This window comes from Lynx rufus, unplaced genomic scaffold (genome assembly GCF_022079265.1).
Source record: "Lynx rufus isolate CCGP_SWC_20201006 ecotype Redwood Valley unplaced genomic scaffold, mLynRuf1.p SCAF_9, whole genome shotgun sequence".
In the NCBI taxonomy this organism is placed as follows: domain Eukaryota; kingdom Metazoa; phylum Chordata; class Mammalia; order Carnivora; family Felidae; genus Lynx; species Lynx rufus.
The window spans coordinates 109221810-109233155 of NW_025814897.1; the positions used below are offsets into that span (position 1 = coordinate 109221810).

Genomic DNA, 11346 nt, shown 5'->3' on the forward strand with positions numbered 1-11346 from the left:
GCCTGGGGACTCCGCCGCCCTGTGACCCGTGCAGGTCTCTGTCCTCACGGTGCGGTGATGGCAGCCTGCTCCAAGATGATGAAACACCATTACTAACCAGCTGGGTGACCACAGGAAAATCACTCGACCCCTCTGGCCTACAGATTTCCTCATCTGTGGGGCCCCACTGAGCTGTTGCAAGGATGAAATGAGGCAGTGTAGGTGGAAAATACCAGCTTGGTGCCCGGCAGCAGGGTCGGCACCAATACACTTGAACTCAAAGTTGTCTTGCATATTTGGAGAAAGAACAAAGGGACTAGTTTTTCTTAGCTAGAAGATTCTTAGGTCCACAGGTCGGGTTGCAGTGAAGGAGAGTCAGCTTAGTTTTAGCCCACGTTATGGGGCCTTTCTGTCTTAGCTCCCCAAATGTACTGACAGGCCCTTCCTAGAGCTGGCTCCAATCGACACAGCACGGGGAGCCCCCCTCCCGGGAAGGAGCTGCTAAGCCCTCTCTGCGACTGGCCTCCGGTCCGGTCCGTTGCGCTAGCTAGCCTGAGCTCCCTGGGGCAGGCACCCGGCAAAGCTCTGGAATTAGAAAGGACCAGTCCCAGGTGAGGAGGCCTAAATCCAGCTCCCTCGTTTCTAAATTGCCGCAAGGCTCTGGGCCACCTCCGGCCCCACTCTGGGAAGCAGAGACAAGGATACTTTTTCTCCTACTTGCTGGGCAGGGATTCTGGAGAAGCCCAGCATACCGGGGCAGAAAGATACGTTGGGCCCCTGCAGTAGGGGTGGGGGTTCCTAGTCTGGAGGTTTTCCTGGAGCCTCTCGCCCCCGCCCCGGTGTGCGTGCCCCCAAGTGGGGTTCAAAAGAAAACAAACCAGTAAAGTCACTGGTGAAATGTAGGTTATTTTAAAGAAAGGACCCACAGGACTGGGTCCTGGCCCTCAGTGCCCTTCTTGGACAAGACCCTGTAAGGGCCACAGTCGTCCTGCTCCCACCCGGCCTCGCCTCCAGGCTCAGACAGCAGCTGACAGCCCACGGAGGTAGTCCCCAGCCAGGGGCAGCACAGCCCAGTCATCGGTCCGCAGGGCCACGGGCACCCCGTCCTCCTGGGCCGCCTCCAGTCGCAGCAGCAGCCTCGAGTCCGGGGGCAGACGGATGGCTACGTGGTAGCTGGTGGGGGGCTGGGCCACCACCACGAAGGGCTCCAGATGGCGGGACACCAAGGCCTCCAGCCCCTGTGGCCCAAGAGGGCACCAGAGGCGACTCTCGGCGCCCTTCGGCAGGCAGGAGTCCCAGAGCTCCTCGAAGAAGCCCAGCTTGTCCCCCTCGGGGGCCTGGGGGAAAGGCAGAAAAAGGTCAGCGAAGTTCACGGGCAGCGGTGGCAGGTGGGCATGGCACGTGAGGCCGGTGGGCGTGGTGTAGAGGGCACGCACGTCCAGCCTCGTGGGGGCCGGGCGTCGGGGCTGCAGAGGCAGGAGCAGAGGACGGCAAGGGCGGCCGGGGCACAGGCAGGGCACGTGGACGGCCCCCAAGGGCGCGTACACTTGTCCTTCCACGCGGAAGCGCAGCTCCAGCGAGTACGCCGGCTCCAGCACCTCCACGTGGAGCTGCAGCACCGGGCCCGGGCCCGCCGCTCTGTGGGGCCCCACGCTCAGCCGGATCGGGGCTGGGGCCTCCTGCACCATCAGCACCGCAGCAAAGCCCTGGTTCTCGGCCACCAGGGAGGAGGCCAGCGCGGGTGCGGCAGGCGAGGGGCCCAGGGCCACCCCCAGCTTGGGCCCCGCAAGGTGGGCCAGGAGGATGTAGTAGAGGCGGGCATGGTCCCGCCCGTCAGGGTCCTCCCACTGCCTGGCCAGCGCCTGCAGCAAGTCGGCCAGGCCACCCCCAACACCCGCCCGCAGCAAGGCCCGGCAGACCCGGAGCAGGGCCTGCTGGAGGCCCCAGTCCGTGCAGTGCGCAGCTGCGGCTCCCAGGAAGCCGAGGGTGGCACTCTGAGCATTCCCGTCTGCCACTTCTGCCAGGATCTGCAGGTGCCAACGAAGGGCCTCATCTCTGCCCGGCCCGGACACCACCTCCTGCCGCAACGCCACTCTCAGGGGCTCCCCCAGCTCCGGGCCCACGCGATCCAAGAGGTCCACAAAATGCGGAGCCAGCACCGGCCGGGCTCGGTACAGCCGGGCCAGTCCGTGGGTCAAGGGTGTCAGCACCGTAGGCTGCGTGGCTAGGCACTGAACAACCAGGTGGGAGGCCTGGAAGCAGAGGGTGGCCGAGGCCCGGGGGCCCCCATCCAGGGCTGCCCTCTGCCGCAAGCCAGCCAGCAGCTCCTCCAGGTAATGCCGGGGGCTCCAATCCTGGCCTTTCTCTTCCTTTTCTTCATCTTCCACGCAGAGCAGGCACAGCAGATGCAGGCGGGCCAGGAGGGCCATCGGGTCGTGCAGGAGACTGGGCAGGAGGCCGCGGCATAGCCGGGGGCCCAGCAGCAGCGGCGCGGCCTCCTCGGCTGTGGGGCCCAGGGGCCAGTTCTCGGGGAAGCTCAGAAGGCAGTGCAGGTGGAAGAGGTGGGCAGGCAGGGGCAGCGCCGGGTGCTGGGCAGCCACGGTGAGCCGGCGGAGCAGCAAGGCCTCATCCTGGGCCGTGAACAGGGCTTCTCCAAAGGCTGCCTTAAGCGCCAGAACAGCGTGCAGCAGCGTGAGCTGCGCTGTGCCCAGCAGCCGCACCAACTGCGGCTTGAAGAGCACTGGCGTCTGTCCCCGGAGACCCCGCAAGGCCCAGCCCAGCAGCCACAGAAGCTGGGCCTGAGCCACAGGAGTGAGCAGGTAGGAAGTGTCCAGAAGCTGGGCCACAGCAGCCCGCAGCTCCCGGGCCTCCTCAGGAGTGGGTTCCAGCACCGCAAGGCCACACTCCTCCTCCTCCGCTGCTGGCCAGCTGGGTGCCTGCGGCTGAAGGCGGGCATCCCCCTCCTCGGCTAGCGCCCAGTTCCAGGGATCACCCCCAGAGGGAGTATCCCCAGCCATGAGCAGGCCCTGCAGGCCGGCCCTGGCCCTGGCCCTGGCCCGTATCACCAAGGTGTTGCGCAGAGCGAGCGCCAGCAGCAGGCTGAGCGGCTGAACCGGGCCTTCCTGCCCCAGCAGACCCCGCAGCAGCCCCAGGCAGCCCCCCAGCAGCCCAGGCTTGCAGCTCTCCAGCTCCCGCAGGCACTCACACGCCGTGGCCTGCAGGGGGCGCTGCTCCGAGGCGGGGCCAAAGCCTCGCCCCAGATCGCGGCCGGAGGCCAAGCCGAGAAGAAGGGGCAGGAGCCGGCGGGAGGCTTCCGAAGTGGGGCCCAGCGCATCTCCCGCCACCAGGGCCGTGGTGGCCGCCAGCAGCAGGGGCCGCCGCAGGGCCGAGGGCCGTGGGGGTAGAAGGACCAGGATGTCCAACAGGGAGGTGGCGGCTGCCTCGGCTGCAGTGGCGTCCGGCCACAGCTGGGCTGGATACTCCAGGCTCAGGGCCAGCAAAGAAACCTGGAGATGGGGGATTTGGGTGGGAATCACGAAAATGAGGTTCAGGGCGCGGTGGGCTGAAGTGACCGGATGGGTCAGCGCAGGGAGCGCACGCAGGGCCTACCTTGGTCTGTTCGCTCAGCTTCTCACTTCTCAGTTCGCTCAGCAGGTCACGACCCAGGTCCTCACCCTCGGGACCTGCCATGAAGGCGGACGGGCTGGCCCGGAAGGCGCCCAGGCGCTGCGCCCAGGTTTCCCGGCTCAGGGGTCCCATGGTCCGGCACGCAGGTCCCTGCAAAGAAGCTAGGGAGGATCAGGCTCGCGGCCGCCAGAGGGCGCTCGGGCACCTGCTCGCACCCCCAAAGGGGCACGGCCACCCCAGGGCCGCCTCGCAAATCCCAGCTGCCCTCTGCCACGCGCAGACGCCAGCGGAGACCCCGCGCCTGGATCCCGGGATGAAACCGAGAAGTTTCGGGGGTGACGCCGGGGCGGGGAGCCGAGGGTCCCCGCGGGGCAGGGCCGCCGGCGCGGGGTGCGTGCCGAGAGCTCATTAGGCCGCCCGCCCGCGGCCGGCACCGAAACCACAGCGCCGCCCCGGCCCCCGGCGCCCGCGGTAACGGGCCGGCAGCTCTCACCGTAGCTGACTCAGCCGCCGCGGGCACTGGGGCCGGCCGGCTCCTTCCGGGCGGCGGCGCGCGGCGGGGCGGGGCGGGGCGCGCGGCGCGTGGGCGGCGTAGGCGGGGCCGTAACGGGGCCACCGCCTTCCCCTCCCGCCCGGCCAGCAGGTGCCGACTCGCCGGTTTCGCTGGGGCTGAGTAACTGTCCCGCTGCGCGCAGGCCCCCCTTCCCCGAAACCGCCGCAGGCCCGGGCAGAGGCGGTGGAATTGGGTGGGCCCGGGCTCCCGGATGCCGGGGTCCGGTCCGCGCGCGGGCGGCGATCCCAGGGCCTTCGGGTGGACGGCGCCCACCGGGCCGGCGAGGATGGCAACCGGCGCGCCCCCCGCCGGCGTCTCGGCGCACCACACCCTGCGGGGGGCGTCGGGTGCGAGTCTTTGGACTCCCAGGGTGCCCGCTGGGGGTGGGTGTGTGTGTGTGTGTGTGTGTGTGTGTGTGCGCGCGCGCAAGGTGCGGTCCCAGGGCGCCCGCAGGAAGTGCTCCTCACAGTCCCGGCTGAACCGGTCGGTCGGGCGCCTCAGGGCTTGGCTTCGCTTCTCCGACGCCGGCCGGGTCCCCCACCCGCTCGGCTTGGGGGCGCGGAGCCGGCGCCGGGGTCACGGCGGGCGGAAGCCGCTGACCTTTGCCTGAGGCCACACCACCGTCGGCAAGGATTGCGGCAGCAGCCGAGCCAGCGTAAAGCTGGCGGGGCAAGGCCATAAGCTTCCATGAAGCCGGAAAACAACGGGATGCAGACGTGCAGAGTGGCAGGGCCTGGCGGGTCACCGGGCTCACGGCATGTCTAGCACGGACTCAGAAACCGAGACCTCGCCACTGAAGACCTGGGGGCAAGCAGTGCACGAACTCAGCACTCTTGATTTTCAAGGGGCTGGATCAGAGCTGTTTGGCGGCACTGAAGGGGCTCGCCTGGGGCTCATCAAGCAGCATCTCCTGGGCCCCTGACCCACACTGCAGATGCCCCGCTGACTGCTGGCTTCCAGGGCCCAGAACTTCGGGCGTTCAGGCCCCACCAGCTACAGTAACGCCTTTGGCTCTAATTAGCCGGCTTTGAAGATGAAACAGACCCGAGCCCCCACCTTAGCGCTGCCAACTAGTTTCTCTCCTTTCTCCAGTCTTCGCAGGCCCCTCCCTACCCCATCTTGCTGCCCTCCAGAGGGGAGGTGATAGGGAGTGGTTGGGTAGAGAGAGCTGGAAAAGAGGCTGTCTGGGTGCCCACGGTGCCAGGGATGCCAGGGGGATGGAGACAGGGAGCCACCCCCAGGGACAGGTCCAGCTGGAAAGCCCGGTCCCAACTCCTCTGGGCCCTGGCTCCACAGTTGACTCACAGGCGGCAGCCCCAAACCACTTCCCTCTAGGTGCCTCAGTTTCCCCATCTATAAAATGGGAGTGATGACTCCCGCCCAAGAGACTGTGGGGTGGGGCAGCCTGGCTAATTAAACCTAAGATGAAAGAGGCCAAGATGAGAGCAGCCCTGAGAGGGAAGTCAGCTTGGGGGTAACAAGGAGCCTGTCTGGTTTCCCTGTCTGAGGCCCAGAGGGTGCTGATAACTACATACCCCTAGCCCTCACCCCTCACAGGGAGGGAGGAGTGATTATTAAGCCTCTTTTACAGTTGAGGAGACAGGCTTCAAAGGGTCAGGAAATCCACCACTGACTTTGGCCCTCATTCAGCCTCGGACAGTCGCCAGCCTTTCTGAGCCTTGGCTCCTTTGGGGCCAGGGGTCTGGAGGGAGGGAACCCACGTGTGGTTCCCGATGTTGTGGTGGCCACATCCACACGGACTCCCAAGCTCACAGCAACCCTGGGCTACCGGGGGGTGGGTGCCATTCACAGACGAGGAAAGGAAGGCCCAGAGAAGTACAGTCACCAGCCCAAAGTCACAGAGCTCCTAAGAGGTGGGGAGCCTGGACCTCAGCAGACAGCCCCTCCATGCCCCTGACTCGGCCTCCTTCCACAACCAGCTGCCCTCAGCCCTCTTGGGTGTCCAGGTCCCGGGATGGGCCTTCTCCTTACCTGCTGGTGCAGATGTCCCTGCCCTGCTCCCCTGTGGCACAGGCCAGCCAGAGAGTTAAGCTCGGCCCACCAGCACTGAGAGCACAAACGTTCCCTGAATGTGCAGTCTGCAGGCCTGCCCTGGAAAGTGGCCTCCCAGCCAAGAGGTGTGGGCCGCAGCCAGGTTCCCTGCTCAGAACTCCCTACTCGATGTTCACACCTCACTCCTTCTCTTCCTGCTGAGTTTCCATCCTCCCCAGAGGCGTAGCCCAGCTCTGGGGAAGACACTAGACACAAGGCTTAGAAAGGGAAAGTCAGTTTTCCGAGGGGTCCTGAGCCTCAGTTTTCTCATCTGTAAAATGGGGACATGACCAACCCATCTTCCCAACGCTGGGTATACAGGGATGCTTTAAAAAGAACACATCAGGGGTGCCTGGGTGGCTCAGTCAGTTGAGCGTCCAAGCGTCCGACTTCGGCTCAGGTCATGATCTCTCAGTCCGTGAGTTCGAGCCCCAGGTTGGGCTCTGGGCTGGCAGCTCGGAGCCTGGAGCCTGCTTCCGATTCTGTGTCTCCATCTCTCTTTGCCCCTCTCCTGCTCATGCTCTGTCTCTCTCACTCTCAAAAATGAATAAATGTTAAAAAAAAAAAAAAAGAACACATCAATAGGCAAATCCATAGAGAAAAAGCAGAGTAATAGATGCCAAGGGCTAGTGGAAGGGAGGAAGGGGAAGGACTGCTAATGTGTACGGGGTTTCTTTTGGGGTGATGAGCATGTTCTGGAAGACTGGTGATGGCTGCACAACTCTGTGAAGACACCAAACCCCCTGAATTATATACTTTAAAAGGGTGAACTTATGGTATATGAATTATATCTTAAAACCATTAAAAAAATTTTTTAACGTTTACTTATTATTGAGAGACAGAGAGAGACAGAGCATGAATGTAGGAGGGGCACACTGCAGAGAGAGGGGGAGACACAGGATCCGAAGCAGGCTCCAGGCTCCGAGCTGTCAGCACAGAGCCTGACACGGGGCTTGAACCCACAAACTGCGAAATCATGACCTGAGCCAAAGTTGGACACCCAACCGACTGAGCCACCCAGATGCCCCTTAAAACAAGTCTTTTAATGCTTATTTTTGAGACAGAGACCGAGTGCGAGCGGGGGAAGGGCAGAGAGAGAGGGAGACACAGAATCTGAAGCAGGCTCCGGGCTCTGAGCTGTCAGCCCAGAGCCCGACGCGGGGCTCGAACCCACAAACTGCAAGATTATGACCTGAGCTGAAGTCAGATGCTTAACTGACTGAGCCACCCAGGCACCCCTAAATTATATCTAAATAAAGCTAGCAAAATAGTGTTAAAAGAAAGAGGTCCCTCGTGTACGGAACTTACATTGTGGGGGCCAGGCGGGGGAGGGCCACGGACAAACCTGACAAACCAAAATTTCACGGATTAAAAGATGCCTCCAGGGAAACAGAACAGGGTAATGGACCAGAGATGACTGGGGCGCAAGGATTTAGCTAGGGTGGCCGGAGAGGCCTCTCAGAAGCGGGGACGCTTGGCCGAAACCTGAATGACAAGAGGTAACCAGTCATCGGGTGGGGAAAAGGCTTCCGGGTGGAAGGCGCAGCGGAGGAGAGGCCTCAGCGGGACCAGGCCTCAGCAGGCTGGGTGGGTGGCGGGCCACGCGGGCACACAGAGCCCACGGGAAGCGAGACGCGTGTGTCAGGAGGTCAGCACCCGATCAAGGTGCACCGGCCTCCAAGGCGTTCTTCCAGCTGCCACGGGAGTCACGGGAGGGCTTGAGCTGAGGGGAGACAGCTAGCTGGGGGCGGGAGCTGTCCCGTGGCCAGGTGAAATGTGACAGGGCTTTGGACCAGGGTGGTAGCTGTGGAGTCCGGAGGCGTGGGCAGATGCGGGACGACCTGGGAGCGGAGGGGATTTGCCGGTGGGTGGATGTGTAGGGTGAGGAAAGGCGGGGGGCAGATGACTCTGGGCTTGGGTGCTGAGGACTTGGGAGCTGACAGTTCCAGTCTTCACGATGGGAAGTAAGGATGGAGTGAAGCCTGGTGGCCACAGTGGTGAGCCTCACCTGGCTGCCTGGTCTCCTCCAGCAGGAAGCTTTGGCTTCTCCCTGCACTGCTCCAGAGGTTCCAGATGGCCCAGGAAGCGTCCTCCTCTGCCCACTGTCCCCCCGCCAGCCCCACCCGCTGAGCCTTTTGCCCACGATGACCGTGGGAGGGCTGCAGGCCCACGGGCAGGACCTCAGCAGACATGGAGGAGTTGGTGTCCTCACAGCACTTACACTTTGTCAAGGGCTTTGCGGCCTCCCCGAGGCCATTGCTAGATGGGGCCGGAAAGGCCACCTTTTGAGCAGAGGCCTTGGTGGCCAGGGCCCCATCGGCCTGCTGTAAGGCTGGGTCCATTCTTAGAGGCTGCTCAAAAACAAATCAACAGCGTCTCTTGACCGCTCGGAGGAACAGAGCTGGAACCAGGAGCCCCACTTTACAGATGTGGAAACTGAGGCCCTGCCAGGTTAGGCGGCTTGGCTTGAGTCCCCGGAGGCTAAAAGTCTGGGGCAGCCCCACTCCCGGCCCTTTCCTGCTTCTCCTCCCAGCACATCTCATCTCCCAGAAACCCTCTACCTTCAGCCTCTGTGCTTCCCAGCCCTGCCCCCTCCCTGCACCCCGTCCCGGCTCCCCTGCTAAGCTTTCTCTGAGAACAGGAAGGGGCCCTTCCAAGCCTTCTCCATCCAACTCTGCCTCGGCCCTCCCTGGGCTTCTCAGGGCACCAAAGGCGGGAGCCGGCCACTACTTTTTGGGGAGCATGGTCCTTGCTTGCTTGCTGGGGCTCTGGCTTCCTTTACACCCCTGTCCGCCACCCCAACAAGAGATGTCCACTCAGAATGCCTAGAATCAGAGCTCACGGCTCCATGAGCAGATGGCCCAGGCCACCTACGGCCACCCTCATCACCCTCCCCCGGACACACATGCTCCGTTCCCCTTAGCCGACCCCAAGGCTTTCCCACCACTCTGAGCCTCACATGACACGGCTCACCTGCCTCTTCAACCTCGGCTCCGACACCCTCCCATCCCCTTGACAATATCGCTGCCTGGTCTTTCTGTGCATCTCACGCACACTAGGCTCACTCCCGCTCTGGGGTCTTTGCACCAGCCGTCGGCCTCTTCCCTGCTCTGCACAGCTCCTGGGTAGATCTCAGCACCCCCGGCCCGTCACTATCCCATCACCGAAGCCGTGCACCGCGCTAAAAGTTTCCTTAGTATTCTGTCTGCCTCGCGTCATAGAATCACCAGCGCCCAGCCAATGGTGGGTGTTCGAGAAGTATCTGTTGACTGGCTTAAGGACTGAACGAATGATATCTAACGGATGCCGTGTGAACAGAGCAGAAGGTGCCTGCCCTCATGGAGCTCGCAGGTTAGCCTGGTGTTCGTCCAGGTTCACACACGCCGTCTGGTTCCAGGGCTGCTCGCAAACCACAGGCGACACGCCAGCAGTCTATGGCTCCCATCTGCCCTACAGAGGTATTGTGTTTGACTCATTCCGTGGTTTTAAAAAAATTGAGCCAGCTTTTAAACATTGGTATATTTCATGTACAAATCTGGATATTTGGGGGTGGGGGGGGGCTTCTTTTCCCAAAATGGACAGATGTGGCCACACCGGGTTTCTCTGCTCAAATGATATGATTGCTACTACACCCTTCCGATAGGCACATTCTCCATGGTCCCCACCACCCTCTCTCTCTCCCTGACAGCCTTTTATCACTGAACCTGCCCCATCGCCTTCCTTATGATAAATTTGCTCTGTATCCATGCCTCTACCAAGAGTTGGAACGCGAAAGGCTGAATGGGTCCCACGAGTCAAGAAAACCAGATATTCGTTCACTCAACAAATATTTATTGATAATCCACTATGTGCCAGCAACAGTTGTAGATAGGGCAGCGGAAACCATGGATGAACATCCCTCCCTCCCGGGGCCTCATTCCAAACACTGTGTAACATTCTTTTCACAAGTGGAGACATTTGAGTTGTTCCTCACTGCCCACCCCCCCTTCCACGAGAAAGACTATGCTTCTCGTGTCCAGGGTCATCGGTGAAGACTTCGTCATAGTTTCCACGAAGCGCCTACTGGGTGACGAGCCCCTGTAAGGGTCTGGCACCAACCGAAATGCTCAGTAAGTGTTTGTTGAGTTCATTAGCTGAATTACCTCCTAGGCAGGGTTGGTCAATGATGTTTCTCCAGGATTTATTCAAACGCTTAAGTCCGCGGCCGGCACTCGAGTCATGTCACTTGAACCCAAGGGTGCAGGTAAGAGGGGAGGACTATCAAAGTACGTTTGGGCTGCAAGGAGGCAGAGCCCTGGGAGAGGAGGGCGAAGGCGCTAAGAGTACCGCCTGCCAGAGGCCAGTGACCCCAGGAGGCAGGTGACAGGATTCTCAGGTGACAGACATTAGGAAACAGGCGGGGAGAGGAAAGCCCCTTGGCCAAGCTCACAGGCCCCACGAGGGAGGGAGGGAGGGGGCCTATCTGCTCCTGAAGTCCACACTCTCCCGGCTCACCTAGGGGGTGCTCCCAGAAAGTCCTGGGAGTGGGGGCGGGGCAATGTACAGGGCCTGCCTGGAAGTCGGACATCAGCGGTCTGCTCCTCTTGGACTTCTGGCTTTTGAATAGAGTGAATTCATTTATCAGACTCATTTCCTCTTAACCTGTTCCAGCAAACATTTAATACGTGAGAAAGGTGTATGTGTGGTAGAGATTCTGAAATGTTTATTTTACGGGGGGGGGGGTAGGAGGAGAGCTAAAAAGAGGAAGGGGTCCCATTCCTGACCTCAGTGATAAGAGAAGCCCAGCCATGGCCCGGGGCCAAAGCGCCACAGTAACACCGAAGGCGACAAGCCAACAAGGGCTCTGAGGGTGGGCCTCCCTCCAGCTAAGCCTGGGGACTGGGCAGAGCGTGAATGGTTGGGGGGTGATGGGGGAGGGTGTGTGTCCCAGGCTGAACCTGGGCCCAGGGTGGGCTATGGGGGGGAAGCAGACAGGAGCTCCCTGCCTGCAGTGGCTGCAACCAGGCAAAGCAGATTGGGTCTGATTCCAGAGGGCCTGGGCCTCGGCCTGGCTGCACTGAAATCTGGCCAGTTGGGACCAGGATGAGGGTGTCTGCAGGCGTGTAAGCCCCAGTGACTAAGGCGCTGGGGTCCTT

General features: G+C 61.9%; 1 protein-coding gene across 1 annotated transcript; it reads right to left on the minus strand.

Moving 5' to 3' along the window:
* Positions 1–864: 864 nt before the first annotated feature.
* On the minus strand, positions 865–4146 carry AP5B1 (adaptor related protein complex 5 subunit beta 1). Its single transcript, XM_047071919.1, has 3 exons — positions 4100–4146; positions 3589–3756; positions 865–3485 (listed from the first exon to the last, which is right to left on the minus strand). The coding sequence occupies exons 2-3, from the start codon at positions 3736–3738 to the stop codon at positions 996–998; spliced, it is 2640 nt and encodes an 879-aa protein (XP_046927875.1). The 5' UTR covers positions 3739–3756; positions 4100–4146; the 3' UTR covers positions 865–995.
* Between the last annotated feature and the right edge of the window lie 7200 nt (positions 4147–11346).